Source organism: Lathamus discolor, chromosome 1, assembly GCF_037157495.1.
Source record: "Lathamus discolor isolate bLatDis1 chromosome 1, bLatDis1.hap1, whole genome shotgun sequence".
NCBI lineage: Eukaryota > Metazoa > Chordata > Aves > Psittaciformes > Psittacidae > Lathamus > Lathamus discolor.
In genome coordinates, this window is record NC_088884.1 from 149,957,021 (window position 1) to 149,980,366 (window position 23,346).

General features: G+C 35.8%; 1 protein-coding gene across 4 annotated transcripts in view; it reads right to left on the reverse strand.

Moving 5' to 3' along the window:
- Nucleotides 1-23,346, reverse strand: part of CPEB2 (cytoplasmic polyadenylation element binding protein 2) — a 54,666-nt gene that overhangs the window by 25,635 nt on the left and 5,685 nt on the right. For 3 of the 4 annotated variants that reach the window (XM_065659141.1, XM_065659149.1, XM_065659156.1), the window contains exons 3-4: nucleotides 13,401-13,491; nucleotides 4,359-4,409 (exon numbers count right to left, since the gene is read on the reverse strand). In XM_065659141.1, the coding sequence (XP_065515213.1) occupies nucleotides 4,359-4,409; nucleotides 13,401-13,491 (142 nt within the window). The remainder of the gene's footprint in view (nucleotides 1-4,358; nucleotides 4,410-13,400; nucleotides 13,492-23,346) is intronic. The other variant, XM_065659165.1, reaches the window with a different exon arrangement.

Below are 23,346 nucleotides of genomic sequence, written 5' to 3' on the forward strand. Positions count from 1 at the left end.
GACCACAGCGTTATATTATAGGTAAGTTGTTTTAACAACAGTAAGTATAAAGTCTTACTAAAAATATGATGCTCAAGCAAACATAATCCCATCTTCATAGAACTTAAGTATTTTAATCTCTCCACATTACATGTACATAAACTTCCTTTCAAAGGCCAGATACTACTTGTGGAAACAGTTTCACTGAATGAAAATGAACTGTAAACAATAACTATTTCTGAAGATATTAATACAGAAATATTTCTCATTGAATCTAAAGTAACGTGCATGTTTTACACCTTTCAGAGTACATATGGTTACAGAGCATATGTTCTACATAAATACACATGTTCTAAACATTTAATTATAGATTTAGCTATACAAGTAATTTATATATATATTTAATATACACATCTCATAATTAGGGCATTTTTCGATAAATAATTGCAGGTGAGATAGCCCTTTGGGGAGGGCCAAACACTGTAGGCAAATAATTCATTCACAACATCACAAAAAGGAGAGAGAAAACTTCTTCCTTCCTGAACGTGTTTAAAAAATAAGTCATATAGCAATACTTTTTGTATCTTAGTCTGTAAAGCTGGACATCTTAATCAGCCCCAAACTCTAAAAGTTTTCAAATGAGTGAGGAAGTACAAGAAATATACTTTTATTCTAGAAAATATAAATTAAGCAACACACAAAAAGTATAATGATGCCCAGTAAAAATGAAGTCAAGTAACACTGGAACCATCCTACATTGACATTCCCTTACAGTTAAGGCCTTCTGTTTCTATTGGCATGGAACCCTGAAGGCTTGAACTCGTAAAAAAAATTGATACCCATCCCCTTCTGCAATTTAAATCTGCTCAGAGACAGAAATGAGACAGAAGTAAATACACTTTATGTGCGTGGTTAACATCAAGCCAATATAACTTTGCACATCATGTGAGCAATGCTGTCACACAGATAGTAAATATATAATTTCTATTTTACTCAGATGTGTTTCAAATATGTACATATTTAAATAACTAAACTGAACTGACTGAGCTAAATTAAAAATAGAATATTTTGTAACAGCAAGAACTGCTAGGTAAGCTTCTTGAACTGAGAGTGAACTATGAATTTTATGATAGAAAGTTAGATAAAATACTATTTGTCACCAACATTCCAGATTTAATAATCAAATGGTGACAGTGAAGTAATGAAGCCTTTTTCATTAATACTTCTTTGTCATTTCAAGAAATCCATAAACAATTATGGAAATAATTTCCCAAGTGTATAGACTAAAGGAGGTAGGTACCTAACTCCCATTCATTCTATCAGATTTTGGTGCCTAAATTCTAGTAAGATTTCTTTACAAATCACATCTTTATAGATTTCAAGGCTGAAAGAGATTGCTATCACCTTTCAAGTTCGGCATGCCTAACAGACCACAGAAACTCATTTAGCAATTCCAGCATAAGAAGTCTAGTAACTCCCGTTTTAACTAAACCACTTTATTTTTCAAAGCACAGCCAGCTATAGCATCTTTGAGATGGAAAGTCTAACACTCCCTTGCTGAACTAATCAAATAGTAATTTATGATTTCAATAACCATTAAAAAAATTCAATGCATTAATACTATAAAAGGAGAGGAACCCTATAATAAAGAAAAAGCAACCTACACCCCAACAAATTGGACTCTTGCATTATTACTTCCTACAGAAAGGTTCTCTGTAGGTCAACCAAGGTACTCAGGTAAACCCATTCTTAAGTATATTTTTTTACTTTTGAGAGATAAGAGTCATTAAAAATGTATTGCTTTTCTTTTACAGCTTGAGCGGAAACAGATGTATAGTTATCAGATATATAATTTATTAAAACACACGAATCAGCTTTTTTTGTCCATTTCATTAATTTAAATAATGAAAACTGTAAATACTAATATTAGGTACAGTTCAGTAAGTACACTTTAAATGAGCTGGAAAAACCCTATCATTTAAGAAGAGGAAAAACTAGCTAAAAATAAATTTTATCTAGAAGTGTTTAGTCTTAAAAGGGTTGAGGAATTCCAGCATGGCTCATGCCAAAACCTTACTGGGATCCAGAGACACCAGTCCAATAAAATTAAGCAAACTAAAATGCAGTGAGGGTCATGATCTAGTGTTAAGTATTACTGCACACAAAGATGGGCCCAGGATCATTAAAATCATTGGTGCTTTTCTTTTGTGAAGGTCTGGTGTTCCTGTTCCTCCTCGTAGCAACTACAACGCTTACTGAGAAACCAAGGGACAAATATGAGCCTCTGCATTACCAACTCTCCCTTTCCGTGCTCCTCCCTCCAAGGCACCACTTACAGCAATACAGGGAAATGTTAGTTTAAATGTACTTAAGCAGATAAGGCAACTGAAGACTACAACTTCAGCAGCAAGTGTTCAATTTTCATTACTGTAATTCTCATTACTGCACATTTGGAGGAAGCCCCTCAGTTCATGCTAAGAAAGGGCGGTCGTACTGAGTCTGAACAGCTGGAGCTTCCAGAAAGTGTTCCCAGTACTCCTGTTCTTTGAGCTGTAGGGAGCTGCAGTTCAGACGCTCCAGCCTGAGATACCTCTGAACAGTGTATGTGATTGGACTGGACTATACTGAAGGGTGTATCAGCTCTCCAGGTATATGGTAGAGAATGTAGGTGTCTAAACCAAGGCTCTGAATCAAACTATAGAGGGCACACCTCCAAATTAGGTGCTGCACCACCTGTTTCAGACACTCAAATTGTTATTTTTATCTCACCTATTGAAGGCTGGAAATAATACCCCAGCTTTTATGAAGGACAGCAGTCACATTAAGTGTTAACTTCAAAACTACAATAGAACCCCCACCAACATTAATAACAAGATATTCTGCAGTGCATGTACTAGCTCTGTAGTAAGGTTTTCAGGATAGACTGGTGCCACTGAGATACATTTTTTCCCCATGTCTGTGATAATAACAAACCCCTGTTTTCCTACCTATTCCATACAGTAGCAATGATTCCTACATGCTCTTTTAACACATAAATATATAAAAAGAAAAACTCACCATTTTAGGTATTAAATGAATTAAAATTATGAATTTCATGCACTAGAGTATTTCAGATACTTGTAAGACTGTTTAACTTCTATTACCTTCCCAACTAACACTTTACTATAAATTGGCAGATAACAACTGGACATATACCACCTGAAGAAAAGCTTGCAGAATAGGTCTTAGAATTGCAGTTAAATGGATAAAGTTAAGGGTTCTAAAAATCAAGCATGTCAATATTCAATGTATAGGAATGAGCACTATGGCCTGCATGGGCTAAACTCTTATTTTATTTCAATAGTTAAGTAGCAAGCTTCAAATTTCAAGATACCCCATTATCTTAAAGAACTATTCAATACTAAAGGACCTAATTCTTGAAATGCCTGTTGTGCAGTATTTCCTTTACTGGGTTTAAAGTTAAACCTGAATTTCTTTAAAGCTTTTTTTACTGTTATACAAAGGAAATTAGATACTTATGTTTTATGCCCATTTGCACAAGTGTAAATGACTGTGCAGAAGGGTAAAACAATTAAAAAAAGCCCTGTAGAATCACAAACCTAAAGCAACTATTCTGACTGTATTTTTTCAATAATTAGGTCTTTTCTGGAAATCTTTAGACCCATCAAGTCAATGACAAAAGTGTACTTGCTTCCTGCACCAGCTTCCATGTTTTCTAATCTAGAGAAGTTGTGGCATTATAGCTCTAATTTTTCCCAATGTAGAAAAAATATTTGTGTGCAACTCCCTGATTTATTATTGACTTAGATGGATTAACAAGCCCTGCTTCCTTCTTTAGCCTCGAACAAAGGCTAAAGTTCATGCCTTCACTGAGTAGCAGATGTTCATGAAGTTTGACCTACTGGGAGAGGAACATGAACATGAACTCTTAACTTCAGCATACTTCGCAGTTAGAAACATACTTGACAAAGCCAGCCCCAGAAAACCCAACAAAAATAAAATGTTATTTTACATGAGCATAAAAGAAATTATCTAGTTTACCCTTTTTTTTTTTTTTTTCTACACAAGATAGAAAACCATGTGTTTCTGGCCTCCTTATAGCAGATCTTTGGAGAACACACCACCCGTTTGCTTGAGAACAAAAAAGGATAGTGCAGCGTTACAAGCATTTCAGATTTCAAATAAGCTAGATGTAATGAAAGGCTGTTGCAAGATTAGCTCTTGCCATTCAACACTGAAAAATGGCAACAGTCCCATCGGTGTTGAAGACTAGAGAGAAGTAATTCAATAACAGAATATAATAGTATGATTTTCTACCAACATGTCAGATTTAAGCTAAGCTAGAGATAATTAGAAACTGTTACAAGATTAGCACTTACCATTTAACATGAGAAGATTGTCAGTCCCTGGATGGGGATAACTCAAGCGACCTTAAAAGAAAATAAAAACCAAAGAGCAAAAAAACAAATGCAGAGGTTTTAGCTGCTATAATAGAAAAAAATAATGAAAAAAAAAACACTGCTTAGAATTTAAGTATAAACTGTATTTCCAGTTTGCCTAAGGGAAGTAAAGAGCTAATATTTAACTCCAAGCACATTAACCAACAATACCCTTGACCCAAGTTAAAGCTGACAAGAACAGACTTCTTAACCCTAATTCTCCGGTCATAAGATCTGCAGTGTGCTTTGGGATCAGCTCCAATAGGATAAAGCCACTTTTTGTTTCATGACACCCAGAAACAGTGCTGACTGCTTTAGTCTCCTCTTTCATAGTGGCTGTGAATAACTGTACTATGCACATTGCTTAACAGAATGGCATTTCTGCAGTTTTCTGCTTCTCTACTGAATCGATTTAAAGAAAATTATATTAATAAGATAAAATTTTATTAACCAACTTATGAGTGTATTTTGGTGTATTATATATAACCACTGTACGCAATATTTTTCAGTAAGTGGCAAAACTAGAGTACTGGTTTAACTATAACATTTTCAACGTTTTATATTGAGTAGAAAGTACATGAAAACCTCATATCCTGATGTTATAATTTTTCAAGTACTGGATTTTACTACATTGGTGGCATGTTATACCAGTAAACTACTAAAATAGTTAAATGAATGGTTTAAAATGCACAGCTGAAGTATCTGTTCACTACAAATTCCTTTTTATTAAAGGAGACATTTTCTGTTTACAGGAAGCTGCAAACATACCAGTAGTGCACACTGACCTAGAGAGACATTTACAATAGCTGCTGTGTTTGGAAGAAGTGTGCTTTAATGGGCAAAAAAGCTACGTCTCCATCTATCTTGCTATTCAAACATCCTTGCTTGCTTATAATCCATAAGCATATATAAAAAAATTACTGTAACTTAAACATTTAAATCTTTTGGAGGAAATGAGAATGTTTGTGGAGGCATAAGGAAGAATCCAGTCTAGAAGCAATGGGTGTTTAGAGCTCACACACGTTTAAAAGGGAATATATATGCAGATGGCTTGCAAGATGTGAGTAAGTATTAGTATAACACTATCACACCCTAATAAGGCTCACTCTAGGAAAAAACACTGGGGAAAAAAAAGAAGGAAAAGAAAGAAAACCAAACCAGCAATCCATGTATTAAGGTTGCCTAACTATTTCTATCATACACTGTTCTGCGTTTTTTTCCCCTACTATTGGTAAACCCAGGTAATAAGCAGCAAGACTGTCCATTTCCCAAAATAGCAGTTCTGTGTCCCAAGGGACACCTTTGAGGTCAAATGAAAAACCTTTTGCTGAAAATTTTTAAGTAGTAGGGTTTAAGTTTTGCTCTTCCCCTTTAAGAAACCAAGATGATAATTTCTATCAAAAAATACTGAATTAATACACATTATGAATGCTTATACTCAAAACTTCAAAATGGCAAGATTGAGCTTATTTAGGATATTTTATTCAGCCTTATTATTTACAGGCATTGTGGCAAAATTATTTTTCTGCAGCCATGTACTCTTTCTCTTGCCACAGATTTCACTATTCTAAGAATGGATGGTATCAGAAGACTTGCAGATTAGGGAGGAACTATTTGCTTTGGAATTTGGAAGAATGGAGAAGGAGGTGAAGGGCAAGGGCAGCCTCCTGGAAAAGGGCAGTTGAATGCCACCTGGAAGGACTTGCTGTCTTTTCTAACTTCTATAGAATTTTTGAGCAGGAAGATATTAAACAAAAGTCTTCATAGGAACTTCTATCCTCTTGCTCCTTATCTTCAAGATGTCCGGTTGTAACATACAAGCCATTTTTTCTGTCATGCTGAACATACACAGCCGAGAATTGGGCTTCTTCAGCCTCAAGAGGAGAAGGCTCAGGGGAGACCTTAAGAGCAGCTTCCAGTACCTAAAGGGAGACTATCAGGAATCAGGAGAGGGACTTTTTACAAGAGTGTGTAGTGATAGGATAAGGGGGAATGACTTTAAGCTGAAAGAGGGTAGATTTAGATTAGGTATTATGAAGAAGTTCTTCACTGTGAGGATGACGAGGCACTGGCACAGGTGGCCCACAGAAATTATGGCTGCCCTGTCCCTGGCACCATTCAAGGCTGGGTTGGATGTGGCTTTGCAAAACCAGGTGAAAGGCGTCTCTGCCTCTGGCAGGGTGTTGGAACCAGGTGACAACTAAGGTCACTTCCAACCCAAACAATTCTGTGATTCTAGGACACCTAATGCTTCTTAAATGATGAGTGTTCCACCTTTCTAGCAATGCACGCTGCTATAACACAAAAATAATTAAGAAGGCATCCTTAAATTGCAGTCCGGGAGCTACCACTGGTTTGCTCAGCCTGGTGAGCAAACTCCTTAGATCTTTAGTCTGTAAAGGTAATGTATTAATTTGCCTAACAGCAAGGATTGTACAAGATTATTTACTGTCACCATGTTTCCATACAGTACTATAGAAACAGCAACTGCAACTATGAGTTTTTCAAATCAGAATACTGCATTTATCTAGAACAATAGAAATTGTGAGAGATTATTATCTCATCTTGAACCTCCTTGAGTATGTGGTGACAATCCTTCTCCCTGTCTGTACACATTTATCACTTCCTATTCAGCAAGAGACAAAAGACACCTCCTTTTTTTTTTTTTCTTTTTTTTTTTTCCCCCTCTAATTACTACAGAACAAGAGGTCAGATTTAAGGCCTAACAGGAGAGAGAAGACCACCAGGGTCAACACCAGGAGAGGAAAAATGGTTTTGAAGATAGTAAATGCTGGGTGTACAACTCTGGCTTGCATTCTTGTTCTCTCTCCCCCCCCCGCCCCCCCCCCCCAGCTTCACAAATCAGCTGCATCTGAAACATAGGTGCCATATGACTAAAGTTGGAATAACAAAGCACTCATTAAGTGGTGGGGAGAGAGTGCACTAAGGGAGCTGGGCCCACTACTGCAGCCTAAACCTATGAATCACACAAAGAAACCCAATCTTGCCATGTTACAGAGATGAATTTGCTAGCTCAGATAATGAATGATTTGAGGGTTAGAAAGGCAAATGAGTAAGCATCCAGCACATGTACAGCTCTGCTGATACTTATTTACATGGTTATTTCAATGAAATTGTACTTTGCAATATTGCATTCTGGTGAACTTAATACTTGCGTTTATTACCTTGTCTAGTACTTGAACTTACAACCTTAAAAAAATTTAATATAAGTTTGCTTATTTATTCAAAATACAATCACTGCTGTTTGATACATTAACTTAGGCTCTTATCCCTCAGATTAATCTGTTGAAGAAAAAAGCAGTATTGCAAAGGTGCCCACCTGAATTTAAGGATACATATGAATTCAGAACACTTCATATATAGAACTGGGTGCAAGATCAGTCTTTATAGAGCACAATTACTTTTTTAACAGTTTATTCTAGTTAAATGGACATACACAGTATCAAACCTAATTTAAAATATCAGCATATAAAATACAGAAGATGGAAGCACTGTAACAATTTACTTTGCTTCTATCACATATTCCTTTCTAGTCAGCTATTTTCAGTGCATACTGCTGGATGCTTAAAAAGCTCCATTTTAAGAACTGCCCTCACCACAAATCCTATCTAATCCCATCCTGCTTCAATGTCAGTAATCTACAATCGTATAAACCATTCAAAAGATGCTCTAGCAATTACAGTGGCCTCTGCCTGCTTAAGAAAAGAAATTTTAATAATATATAGAGATGCTTTACCAGTTTAAAATCAACTACAAATTAGCTAGGGAATATCTCATATTTAAATAACAGTTTGCATTTCTTAGGAATGGAATACACCCAAGTACTTCACCGACTGCCTACAGAACTTAGCTCTAAAGCATCCCAAATTAATAACATGCTGCTAACTGGAACAAATACAATGCCTGATATTACTATACTGTAGCATAAAGTATCATGTTATAGAAATTTTCTCTGTGCAAACCTGGTCTTGCAGCTTCACCACATTACTGCTAATTAATAATTCTCATTCATGGCTAAATTCAAAATAGTATTGCTAAGGAGAAGCAGGTATGTTTGACTTCTCATGCAACTGGGGTTGTATCAAATTTAGCCCCCTTTTCCATACCTAAGTGTGATTAATGTTAACATAACTGGTATATATTCCTCACAATTCTTCTGTAGGGACAGAAATAAATAAAAAGCTTGCAAATAAATTTTGTTGGGGCAGTTTATCTACTAAATCCAGTTAGAAGCCTTGCCCATCCAAACCATGAGCACAGAGTAACAAGCTTAGTTTTAGCTACATTTTTGTAATCTTATGTTACTAATACGGGCAATGCTGGTTCTGAGCATGATGATGCAGTTGTGCGCACTCACTTTTCACTCTTCCTTTTTTCAAGGGGTGCCCTGACTAGGAGAGAACAAGCTTCCAGGTTAAGCTTTTCCCCAACTACTGTAACAGACCAGTGAATGGCTGAAGACTGCAGCAGTTTCAGAAAGCTCAGTTTTCAGATCAGTGTAGTTAAGACAACAGCACAAACCCATGTTTGGATAACACCTAGTTACAGAAAGCCTGGATACCACACTTGCAAATGCTTGTGTAAGAATTATGTAAGTCATAATCAGGGCAAATGTCTCTGACAGTTCTCCATTTAGGCAAATCAGTACCAGTCTGTAATATACTCTTTTACCATTGGAAGTTTTTATGACAGAAAGAGGAAACAATCTGTATGCACAATTTTAAGTCCTTTTATATAACTAAGAGTGAAGTTTTTTCTTCCATACTTTATTGTTCAGCCTCAGAAAGTCTTTTGAGTGCAATATGAATTACCCTAGGAAGCAACTTTAAACCCTACAGCTTGATAACATAAATTACAGATTAAATTCCTTTGAAACACAAGTATGCAAAGAAATAGTGTTCTCTACTGTGCTGCTGAGTCACCAATGCTTTTTTTACTTCACTAAGCATGTGCCAGCAAGTTGCTTTTAAAAGAAAGATGTCTAACAGCCAAAAAGTTCAACTAAACCGACTTAAAGAGAAAAGAAACCCAAGAAAAAGCAAGACAGACTTCCACCTGCATCCAGTTATTTTCTCCCACAGATGAGCCAAGTGTTTTACTTTATTACAGGCAATACATGTCTGTGTATCTTTCCTAAAAGAATTGTTCTACCTCTCACACAAAATCAGGAAAAAAAAAAATCATCATGAAGCTAGTATTTTTTCTTTTTACTCCTGCTAATATAGCTATGCCTATCGCAAGTTTGGTGGTATCTTACATGTAGCTTGCAGAGCTGTAAGAGTTGATCAGAAATTAGCTGTAAATTTAGTACACTATCAATGTACTGATACAATGCCTTACAAAAGACAAGCCCTCAAATTACAATGAAATAACCCAAAGTCTTTACCAGAAAGATACGAAAAAGAGCAGATGTCATACTCCGTTAAATCACCTGCTCAATTCTAATACATATTGCATGCAAAGTGTAGCTATTTCTTCCCTCTCCCCTGCCCCACCCCAAACTGTTTTAGCCCAAATGTATTGGCTTTCCTGTTTGACATGCCTAAGAATCCAAGTTTTCTACAGCTTGACATCAAGCAGCATTGGTATTTGGAGGAGGAAGAGGAAAACAAAAAAAATCCAAGTACAGAAAACGTATGTCTGGAAAAGAGTTGTCCTGGTAATTCCCATGTTTTTCAAGCTATCAATACTGCAATTCCCTCAAAATAGTTTCAAGTGCTATCAAAAGAATAAAAAGCGTATTTCAGAACAACAATGTAAAAACGAATTAATTTATTTGAAGTTTTATTAATTTTAACTTCAGTTTATATTCCACTGATTGAATAGGGAAATCTTAAACATCACTTGATGTCTTATTATGAAATGTTCTTCAAGAAGGCTGCATGGGAAATATTAGTTTTAATATGGTCAATATTTCTGCTGCAATGACTAGTGAAGCCAAGCAGCTATACCCTATTAACCAACCTTGAGAAAGTGTCTTACTGAAAGCTGAAACTTATCTCTTTCTTTTGACCATGTGTGTAGTAATGACTAAATTTGCCTAAGTGAAGCCAAAACTATGCATCTATAAACAATTTTTTGGCAGGCATCAACTTTACTTTCAGTGAATCATACTTGAAATGAAGTTTTTTCAGGTTCATGAAAGCAAAAGTGGTAAAAATTACTTCCTTCTAAAATGGATCTTGACATGCAAAACTTAGAGCTGTGAGCTAGTACACATGGTGTCTGTTCTGCATTGTGCAAAATCTGAGACAAGATGCTTAGTCATACTCCAGATATTGTAAGCAGCTAAATCTGAAACACGTGCTTAAAATTCCAGGAACTTTCATTTTCCTGCTGTGGTCAGATATAAAAGATGCATTGTTTTAGTATGCTTAGACTTATTTTAAAAACTTGACAGAAATTTTTTTTCTAGTTACAAAATATTCTGTAATTACAACAAAGTATGTTACATATTAATGCAAACGGCAAATAAATAATAATATTCTTAATCCTGTGCAATCTGCTAGCAAATACGATGGGTTCTTAAGTAAATGTCAGATTTTCTGTGGTGAAAAGAAAAGCCACAGAGACTGAAATAACAAAATCAGTGTCTTATGGTTTGCAGAAAAAAAAAAAGAAGTTGCTAGGAAATTAGAGAAATGCCAACTAATGGTGACTAAACAGAAGAGAGAGAGAGAGAAGAACTCCAAGCCTGTGCTAGGATGCGTCTTCCCATTTTCAGTCAGTAAGGAACATTTCTCATATCCCACTGTTAATAATGTAGCTGTCTCAGCTGAAATAATAACTTTCAAAGAGAAAAAAAAAAGCTTCATCAACCAATTTAAATAAGAGCACACAATCACTCTATTTAAATTCAGTTGGCACGTGCATTGTTCTCTGGCACTCAAACAAAAAAAATGGATTTCCTTTGAATTCATCACTATCTATGGCTTCCATCTGGTTTAGTTCAAACATAAAACAGCAGAATTTTCATTGCAAGAATATGATTGGGAAACAGTTAAAAAACCCTCACAAATCTCTTAATTGCAGACTGAAACCATACATTCATGTCCCTAAAAAGCACAGAGTAGCTATGGAAACTTTACTGTGTTTTTTTTAGAAGTGTCTATGTATGAACCCAATTCACTGGAAACTCTTAAAGCTTTGTCTTGTCATATTCTCACTGGAAAATTATTATTGGAAATACAGTTTTCATCTATTGTATCATAATGAAATATGAATAGAAGAATAAAAATGGGTGTTATCTCTCAGTGCCTCTGAAAAGTCTTCTGAGTTGTAAAGCCAATTGAAAACAAAAAGATGGCAGGGAGAACAGAGCAACCACTTCCATTTGTCATGTCAGCGTGCACAGAGAAAAGTGAAGAAAAGGACTGTTTTTCAGGAACGTGAGAGGTGATGATAGCATACTGCGATACAAGATCTGCATTCTCTATTTTATACTTAAAAGTCGCTTTACCTTTAAAACCCTTCCTGATTTGGGTTCATGTAACAAAAGAAATACTAGTCACCACCTGAATATGGCAAATGGAAGCAACAATCCAACTAGTTACCTTGTCTTTGATGGTATAGGCATGCTTTTAGTCCATACCAGTTACCACTGGGCTAACTTCACAGGTTTCAACCCCTTTGTGGTACTTCTTAATGCAAATGTAAACATGCAGAATAGACAGAAACTGAATAATGGACTTAAATGATAAAATTAAAACTGGAATTAATTCTCTGTAGGCAGTACGAATCAAGAGATCAGATATATGAACATCTAAGAAAATTTCATTTCAGCTTCCTCTCGAAAGAGGAAAATTAACTGGCTTAAACACTACCCACTTAACTGCTTCTTTGTAGAGATTTTCAGCTTGGAGAAAACAAACCTCAAAGTTTTGGCTTTACATTGTAAATCTTACAACACTATTACATGCAATCTGAACACTACAGGCCCTCCAACTAAGTACAGATCTTAAGAGACTTTTGCAAAACATCTTTCAAATTAGGAGAACACAGGCACTCACGTGCTAATGTAATGCATATTAAGTCTAGGAGCCTCTAGAAAAAGAACGGATGGGAGTAAATAACAATATAAAACGAATTGTTAACATTTATTTTTTAATTTTTGCAATTGTTTCAATACTAAGACTTAATTTCTGCAAACCAAACCTTAAGTTTCGGATAATTTTCAAGTTAGATTGTGTTAGTCTAATTAGAACACCACAAATGAAGTAACATTTGATCAGGCCATATAAAATGGTTTGGGCTCCCTGCCCCAAATTTCAGTGGTAGATGCCACCTGAGAATAAGTATGGAAAAACAGGATTCAAGAGTGAGTTAATGGGTGAATAGAAGACTTAAAATTGAAGCCCATAGATAACAGCTACAGAGCTTAGAGGGTATGAGGAACCAGCATTCTAAAACTAAGGGTATTTCTGGACGACTTGAGACTAACAGAAACTGGACAGTTACATTCATTATTATCCTTCAGGAACTTTGAAAAAATATTTGAAAGGACAAAAGCTGGATTTATCAGTGGATTTCATTTTCTTCTCAGTTTCCACTATAAGGAAAGGGAAAATTAACCTGCTAAAACACTGGTAGTGGTTTGATTCTCCACTCACCGTCTTTTGGCTAGCACTAAAAGAACAGCATGTCATCGCAAACTGAGGTAGAATTGCCTACAGCAGACAAGTAGATTTCAAGTAAAACTAACTGAATTTCTTGAGGGAAAGGAGGGAAGGATGGTGGGGAGAGGTAGAAAAACCTATGAAGACACTAAAGCTTAAGTTTAAAACAAACTGTAAACCAATGTTTTCCATAAAATACAGCTTGAGAATGACCTTTCATATGAGTTGAGAAAAATAATTTGTATGCTATTTTAACACAAACCTAGAATCTAAATTAGCAATCAGTATTAATTCAAATACGCAGAATGGATGACCCTTTTTTTCTTTATTTAGCATAATAACATACCTTTAAGCGGATCATGCTCTGCTCTCATTATGTCAATAAGGGAGTTTTCCAAAGAGTGCATATTCAGACTGTCATACATTCTATTTCGATCCTAAAAGAGAACAAAATCCTTAGTACTGGAATACAAATCGTGTACTTTTTAACAGGCAACTTGATATGAAGACAAAGGTGCTTTCTAAAGGCTGCATGCTCAGACACAGTAGAGATGGACAGTCATAAAAAAGCTTAAGAGACTGAATTTATTACACAAAGGCCTGATTTTATTAACAGTAAGTTTAATAGCAACTAAATACATAAAACTAGAGACGCACTGTAAAGAACTCTTCTGTGTATGCGCTTTTATAGCCTGTGATTGCCTGTTTACTCCAGAAGAACTGCTTGACTCAGTTCTAGTGATCCACCGCCGAGTTAAGTGTTAGGCTGTTTAATGAAGGAGACTAATGTCTGTAAGAGCTCAGTTTCATTTCATGCAGGAGTTAAGCAGTGAGTAAGGTGGTGATCACAGGACAAGGCCAGTCACCTCATCTGAAAGAAAGCATTTTGCTGGTGCTTGGCCAAGTACCTCACATGGGCCCTCAGCCCTCTGCTGAGACTGCACTTCTTCCTGGGTTTTGAGTGATTAAGCTGGGACTCTTTGCATACAAAGAACTGAGTTATAAATGGTCAGCACTAAATAGTTAAAAGTTGGAAAAATTAAAAGCTAAATTATTAAAGGATTGCTAACAGACTGTCAGCCTTATACAGAGCATTTTTTTTTTGCACATGAAGATTAAGAAGTTATCATAATTTCTTACAGATATTTTCACTGAAGGTAACAAAAGTTAGTGTAATAAATCATAAATGTTTCCACTGGTTTTATGCGCAACTAAGAATATTCCTCCTATGTTTTCTAATACACCCAAGTTACAGAGACAGAATAAAAACTCCTTCTAACTTCTTTGGTCTTCCTGGGATACCATCAGAGACTGAAAATAGCTTGCATAAAACCTCAACCTCTTCTACTTGCGAGGCTTCTGGCTTAACTGTACTGCACTTAAAGGAATCCTGTAATCAATCATGCTTTAATTTTACTGTTGTCTTCTCTCTGGTTGCACTCATTGTAGTAATTCAACAGAGTAGGATGAAATGCACCACACACATCCCAAGACCATTAAAATACACCAAAGATACAGCCACCCATTTGGTACATATATAATGGGGACAGAAGGTATCTGACCCAGTTACCGTGGCTTTCCATGACAGTTCAGCAGAACATAGATTAATTCCAAGCTAAGCTCCTCAGCAAGCAGGTATTTGTGCTTTGGGAGTGAAAAAGCAAGCTTTGAAACAGGTTTTCTATGAGTCAGAAACTGACTTCTCAACAGCTTTGCAAAACAAGCCATGAAGAAACTTGGATTTTACTTTCATCTTAAAAAGTTTCATCAACTTGATATAACATTGGGATGAAGAGAGAGAAGCCCTTTTTTCCCCCATCTCTCTTTCCCTCAATCAACCATGAAGAGCACTGGCTTCCTGTTGGGTAATCAATCTATTATTATGCTCATTCGATCAGATCCTTTATTTTCTTTTTGAAGCCCTTAGATAATTTTAATGATATATTAAAAAAACCCTAAGTTTCTCCTGTCTCCTGCCATGTCCCAGATCACATGCCAAACACTTTGTGAAGTAATCTTCAACAGGGCTTGAGTGCCAGCAAGTCATCAGAATTATTTTAGTTTGGGGCAACCTTGTTCTGGGACTGGTTAGCTTTCATTCCATTCTCTAGCTGTCCTGAGAAGCAGCAGAATGAAACTGAAGTGACTAACCTGCTTCCATGCCCTTGCAGGTTTGTTTTTCAATAGCACAATGAAAAGAACCTGCTTACCATAACAAATTTGCTTTCTATAGAAGGTGTGATCAGTGACAAAGCTGGATCTGTTCCCTACTGTCTCCTAGCATTCAGAAGATTTCATCATGATTTTTAATGAAGTCTTAAATTCAGTTGAAGACAGTAAGGGGTAGCCAGTCAGTGCTCCTGCAAAAACCAATGCTAAATAAACATCTTTTCCATGCTTTGCTACCTGTGTAACTGACAGGGGAAAAGCACTAGTACTGGTAAAAACTGTACTAAACCATATATGTGATACATTATCTTTGTTACAAGCTTACTAAAGATTTTCTCATTTATTTTTTGAGCATTGCTACCTACATATACACTGAGATAACACATGACTACCTGGCAAACCCCCAATTCTGTAGACTTCACTCTGGGGAGCAAAAGCCTGGAAGAAAAGGCACCATCATAGCTAATTCCTAAAACTGGCCCACTTGGTCATGGATTGTACAGAGAAATGGATAAGTAAAACATGTAACATGTGGTGTTGATTAATTTTAAAACTGCTCCACTGGGTGACATGGTGCAATGACTGCAACTTCAGCATTGCATCACTCTGTTTTGCAAGTTTCATGTATCCAAAGTGAAAGGTCTTGTGCTGCTGGAAGCAGGAGAAATAAGCTTTTTCCATCATCTTTAGACTTCAGAAAGTTCATCTCTACAAAGCTAAAAATAGGTTTGTTTCTGTGAATTGTATTACTTCATTTCTGGCAGTGGAAACATTCAATAAGCATGCACTGTACAACATAAATATGTTGTGAATACACTCAAGTAAAGCAGGATTTAAACATGTGAGTTGTATTCTGCTCTCTCACCACCCACATCCCAGTATCTACTTGTGAGTTTAGGTAACAGCTAGCTAATCAGTGCATTAAACTTTTAACACCTATTCCAATTCACTGATACTACATACTATAAAGCAACAATAACAAATTTAACTATCTCAGAACGAGTTAAGTCATTCTTTGGTTATGAGGTTGATTTTAAACCTTTGTGCAACTAGGCCTTATAATGATAAAAAGCTGCTCTGTGCTCCCCAAATATGCAAATCATATCTTTAAAGAGTATAGTTATCTACGCAATTATGAAGCTTTGATTTCAAAGCAGAACTTAGAAGTATTTCAATATTGTAGGTCTCATCAGCAAAGATTTTCTACAACTTTTGTTGTAGAAAGAGCCTGCAATGGTCTCATAAAGACAGTTCTACTACAGCATGCTCTACTTAACCAGAAAATTTCCACTGTGACTTTGCCTGATCGTCAAGACACGCACTAAAAATATTGTCACTGAACTTGACTGTTTTACATAGCTTTCCATGCACAGGGAAATTAGTCCCCAATTCTTGGGACTGCCTTTAGTTCCAATATTTCAACATGGCTGATAAGCAATTAGCTTCTAAAACAACCCAGAACTACTTTTAAAACAACATGGAAATAGTCCCAAGAATTAGAACTATTTCTGTATTGTTTTAAAAGTCAGTCCAGGTTGTTTTAGGAGATAACTGTTAATCGATTGTGTTGAAATAATGAAACTAAAGATAATCAGCAGTACAAAGGCATTGCTACAAAAGCCTATATGTTAATACAAGTTTTGTATCATCCTGACTCCAAAAGCTCCTTTTGTCAAAGCTGAATTCCTGTAAAGTATTTTGCATCTCCCTCACCTCTGTGGCTCAATAGTCCTACGCTAAGCAGCAAGCGAACTCTTGCTGTGTCGGAAGGTCCATATCTCAGTGGAATGTCACAACATAATGCTAAGGGGGTTTTATCTACAGAGCCAATAGTTAACTTGTCCCAAGCGCTACAAATTCTCACATTAGGTTTTTTTTCCTTTTTAAATGTATAAACATTTGAATACTGCTTGACCTACCTTTCCAATACCAGAATCACAACTGCATTCTTACATAGCAGACGTAAGACCATGGTTTTGGTATAATTAGCTAAAGATTCAGAGATACATGTCTAAGTGACAAATTGTCAGCTCAACTTAAAAGTTAAGACTGTGTTAGGAAGTTTACAGAAAAGTGGTAATTGCTTCTGAATTTTTACAAATTTACACAATATAGAAGCATGGAGTATCCTACCCATAGAATATAGTTAGTGCTAGAAGGACTTTTTGATAACGTCATGCAAAAAGCCATCTTCAGAGTGCGCACTTCAGAAGTTCTCCCCTCCTACATCTACATGTGGAATGAATGGCAAGAGGACAGCTTTCTCCGATGAGAAAGTTTCAACACTAAATTGTTGAACAAATAATTGTTCTTGGCACAATCTATTTAGGACTTCTAAATATATCCACACAATTTATGCAAAGATTATCCTGTTTGAGCATTTGCATAAACTCAGTGCAGTCACATCTCAAAGTGTGTATATTGTCATGCATAAAGTGAATACAAGGACCGAAACTATTCACTGAGTAAAATTTTACTAATCTTTAACAAAAAAAAAAAAAAAAAAAAAACCAACAACCCAAAACCAAAAACATTCATAGTTAAGAAGCTAAACAACATTGAATTTTGGGCATATACTTCAAAACACTCAGCTGTAGGACTGCTTGTAGTAAAAAAAAATTCTAATGCAGGTATTAAATTTAGTAAATGCCAGTATCTTCAAAACATGCTCCTTTACATGTCCCTTTGTATTCTAAAGAATCCGATGGGGGCTGGAAACAGAGCCATAAAGCTTCTAGTCATTGTCCAGTATGGTCTTAGCTGGTTGCAAAAAAGACTCAGTAGTTTTGACCTCCTGAATTAACTGATTTTTTTAAAAGTTCAATTAGAGAAACTTTTAAGAAATCACTTCCTAAACTAGAATTGTTAACAGGTTCCATTTTTGCACCTTAAAACTGACCCCTGAATAAAAATATGTTCTAAGATTAGAAAGTGACAGCTGATTTAATAATAAACTATTCAGAGTAGTTGAATATAGTACTGTGTTAATGTTAGAATATGATGTACTTAATTGTTATTACTGCTAAAATATCCTCTTTGCTAAGATCTAAACTTCAAGTCATTCTCATTTTAGTGAGAACATACTATAATCATAAGCCCCTTGTTGAAACCATAACTAATGTAAATGAGAAACTTAATATGAAAACCCACGACTACTACAATTTTAGTTCTATAAAAAAAAAAAAAGCAAGGAAGAAGGCTTAAAGTAGACACATGAAATTGCTTGGTTACTTTCCATGGTATTATTAGTGGTAAAGATGAACTACAATATCTGGTAGACATCTGTGAATGGTCAACCTGACAGAAGTGTTTTGAAGTTAAATGACAAAATGAGCTATGTAAGTCAGTAAATTGAGCCTAAAATGCACCAAGAACAGGTCCTGTGGCAAAGACATGCCTACTTCCCAACTACATAAACATTTAAAAATGAACAAAAAAACCCCAACCGCATGTACTGTATCCATACTGGAGTACTTCAGCTCAAGAATATGCATTCATAAACTGGAAACAAGCCAGACACATTATAGAGATGATTAAAGGCTTGGCAAGATTGACTTACGAGGAGAATCTGGAAGATTTGTGAATTAATAGCTTCAACAAAATAACTAAAGGAACAATTAGACATTTGAGGGGGAAGCTGTTATTCAAGTTTTGGGTTCCTCCCTCCTCACCCCCTGAAACATCTATACAGTCTTGATTGCTTAAATTTAAATACATCAGACCGTATGGCATTTCAACTTAGGAGAACAACTATGCTTTATGCTGTGGCAGACAGTATGAGGTGAAACACTTTACTAAGTATACACATCACTGCTATACTATCACGGCTGCTAAACATTATGTTGAATTTTCCTAACTCTGTTTTTGACTTGCATTAATAGAATGAGCTGTATAACTGCAGAAGTTTTAACAGTAGGAGAGAATTCTTAGTTCATATAAAGTCATAAACACACTTGTATGGTAAGCCCCACAAACTTTCTGCTAACTAATCCCTTTGAACTGTTCATCTGTGTGGCTCCCAATACTATTTATTCAAGTCTTGATCCTGAAGTTCTAAGTATGACAGCACTCACTCCATTTCCTCCAGGTAGAGATATCCCCAGTATAGTGCTCAAATATCTGGCTTTGTATGTTATTTAATCAGCCCCAGGTGATTTAATCTACTGCATTAGAAATCCTGAAGACACTGTTCTGTTGCAGGTTTCGCCTTAGTAAAAACAACCTGGTCAAGCCTGGCTTATTAATCAGCATTTGCACAATTACAATAGTCTGAAGACTAAGAGAATGTAGCAGCTGGACACCTGCAATGCCTTCAGGTTTAAAATCAGCTGCCAAACACTCCAAACTTCTGAAGAAACAGGCCACATACACAGAGTCAAAATAAGGCAGTAAGAACCCAAATCTAGCAACTTTCTGTTCATCTAATATTGACTGATATGTGTAGCATCAAGATTAGACATTTAAACTGTTAAGGTACATTTACTAAACTGTACTAAAACTGTCATATTCAGAATCTAAAATCCTCTGAACAGATTTTGACATCAGTTTAAATATCTAAAACTACCACCTGTTGTTAAAACTCATTTTGCAACATTTTTTTCTTTGAAAACTTCAGAACATTTGAAAAATAAATTAAAAAAAAAAAAAACCAAAACTAATCGGCATTTTTGAGAGATGGTACCTTACCATACAAATCCCCACCTGGAGAGCTGTATTAAACAGAAAATAACAGAGCTCAGCTTTTAGGACCATGAACACTGCATGCACTGTTTGAACAAACAGGAAGGACAAATCAAGGTGAAAAACACCCAGACGTGAAGTGTATTTCCTCAACTTCAGAGACACTAAACTAAACTCATAGAAAGCCGTGTTTTCACCAGAATAAAAACAGTTAAGCACTGAAGTGTATTATTAAACTGTTTCAATAGGTTTTAATAATCTTAACTTGCAAGGTAGTAAGAAATACTAAGCTTGCAATCAAAACAAGGTAGCAGGCATTGCAATTTTTAAAATAAAAAGATCTAGAAATGGTTAATTACTTTCCTCATACAAGGAATGTAAATGAAATACATGAATTCACGCTGATTTCTGCTCTTGCATTTTGGACACGGAAATGCTTGCAGGCTTTTTTTTGTGGGGTGAAAACAGTATGTGGTGTTAGAAACTCATCTGTAGCTCTTGCAGCCTATTTTTTTTTTCTTTTTTAGTTTTAGAGCAGAGAATAAGGGTATTCATATTGTCTAACTTCTTGACATGCAACATAAGTGCCTAAACAGGAATCCAAGGGGCTATATAAGGTCAGTGGTGGCAGGTATGTTCTTCTAGAGAATTAGATTATCTAAATAAGGAGCCTAGATTCTAAGGAGAGAGAAATAGGCTTCTCAATTAAATGCTTAAGTTAGATGGTGTGAATACCTGGCAAGATTTCTAATTGTTCTTTAATGATTCCGGTGCAAGGCAACAACCCATTTCATATGTGAAGTACCTATAACAGTGCAATCAGTGTACACCTCATTTTGGCTATGAAAGAACTTTTCTTCATGTAGCTCATGCTATGTTAAAAACCTAAGGAAAAGCAAAAAGCTTCTTACAGTGAGTCACAAAAGAAAAACTTGGCTATTGGCTTAATTTGCTCACATTTCAATCAGTGTTCCCATGATGTTTGACTACTTTTATTTATAAACAAAACAAGAACTTCTGAACTTCAGAAAATTCCCCTGAGAGACTGCTGTAGCTAATGTGGCAACTGAGTTTAACTTCATGTGGGATATATTTCACTTTTAACTATGAAGTACAGAAAATCTGGTTTCATCCCTTTAAGCAATACACATAATTACTTAGCTATCAGTAATGACATTCATTGCCGCTGGTATATTAGCCTAACACCAAGAAACATTATTTTCATCAGAATTTACATCAGTTCTATACTGGGGACCATCCATCAATGCAAATACCAAAGAATAAAAAAGTTTCATAGAAGGGAAAAACACTGAATTTGAATATGATTCCTCTTGTGGTTTATCTTGTTTGCATCAGGTACATGTTTTAAAGGAAGTGGATGAGCATCTGACACTACTCGATGCTTTTTGGACTTAGCAAAAATTAAGGTAAGATTTTAATGTTCTGCTACCATGTTTTAAATAATCTACAGAAAGTTAGTCAGTGAGGACACTGGCTTTTCTAACCATATTTCATTTGCTAAGCTTGAGCTAGCTAAAGTTTAGAGGAGAGGTGCTTTGTCCCCTGACATACCAAATGACTACTACAGTTAAAACAAAGATGCATGATCATGTGGGAAAGTATTCTGCAATACTGTGAATGATGCAGTATGCATTCAACATGCCTGCTAAGATGCGTTCGCTTTGTGGAAGCTTGGAAGAAATAGGTGACTTCTACATACGCAAAAGCTTTTGTGAGAGACTTTCCAAATGGCATAAAATTTAATTACTGCTATTTTTTACTATCTTCTGAAATTGCTACTGTATCTTTAAGACTCCTCAATCTAAATACCTCAGCCTTTTATGGAAGGAGACAAGCACAGTACAAATTAGCAAGATGGGTGTTTGACAGCATCGCAATTGCCAGCACAAGTCCTGATGAAAATAAGCATGAGAGCTTCGAGCTCTGTTTAACTTTTTCATTATGATGTGCAAAATGTAACAGTTATCGTAAGGAATTAACTATATAACAATAGCATAATCACCGAAAAATAAGAACACTATTTCAGTGCAGCAAAGGGATCAAAGGAAACATCAAGCATTTCTAGAATAGCAACAGATAACACTGCACCTTTTCAAAGAGGATTGGTTTTACTCTGTTCTGCAACTATGACTTTATACATATAAAGGAGATTTAAGTACATATAGTTCTATAACATAAATATAGCCAAACAGGTCTGTCTAATCAGTGGTGCTGGTGCTCACAGGCAAAACCAACAATTATGTGTGCCCACCTTCTCACTTTGACACTGTCTCTTCACAAAACTAAAAGTCCCCAATCCTCAAACAGAAACATTGATGTAATTTATTATAATAAGCAAGATTTTTTCCTACCTTACTACATAGAAATGATTTCCAGTTTGCATGCACAAGGCTTTTGTTTAGACACAAAATTAGTTCATCTATATTAGATGACCACTGTAAAAGCTTCTGAAAGTTTAAAGCAATAGTCATCCTGACTTGTAAGGCATACTGAATGAGTAAATACGTTCACAACTTGTGCTTAGTTGCATATGAATACCAATACATATGTCACTGCAGTTTGAACATATGATGGCATTAGTATTTCTAATCTGTTGCTGTTCAGGAGACATGTCAGTGTTTCAACTATCCTCAAAGCCCTCCACCACAGATCATTACCTATCTGTAATCCATTTTCCTTAACAGATCAGGTTTAACATATAAAGAATGTCACCTTTTTTCCCCCCCATCATTCCATCCACACAAAAAGTATTCAACTATGATATCCCAGCTAGCAAGGCTACTTAATGAAACAGATTTTCACAGTACAGGCAAATACCTTTGTAAATTTTCAGGTCCAGTGCATACACCTGGCACAGAATTTAGGTATGTCTGAAAGTCACCATTAGCCTTCGTAATACTGCAAGCATCAGAGCTCACCTGGACAGAGTGAGGACATGGCCTCTTATGCCAAAAAGAAGTCCACTAGCAAAATGGTAAGAAAAATAGGAACTCTGGTGAGAAATTTGGTCCCAGGGAACACCCTTTTACCACTGTTACAGCTACATGAGGATTAGCTTGCTAAATGATGCAAATAGAGCTGTTTTTACTCAAATATGGCAACAGTTACAACAAATGAAACTCCAGGTGACTGTGTGTGAAACCTAACAAAAAACCCAACTATATTATATTAGCCTTTTATGGAGAGAAAGAAATGTTCTCTTTATTTTCTCTGCATTATAATATTTTTTTACTTTTGCTGGAATACAGTGGTTCACTGTGAGAGAGAAAACAAAACTAAAAATTGTTCAAATGGCAACTGAGATTGGGATCCAAAATAATAAAGGTCTCCACTAACAAGAAATGTTACGACTAAATGAATTTAGGAAGGAATGGTAAAAATAACATTTTACCAAGAGGTATCTGAGGCTGGAGCCAGTGTAC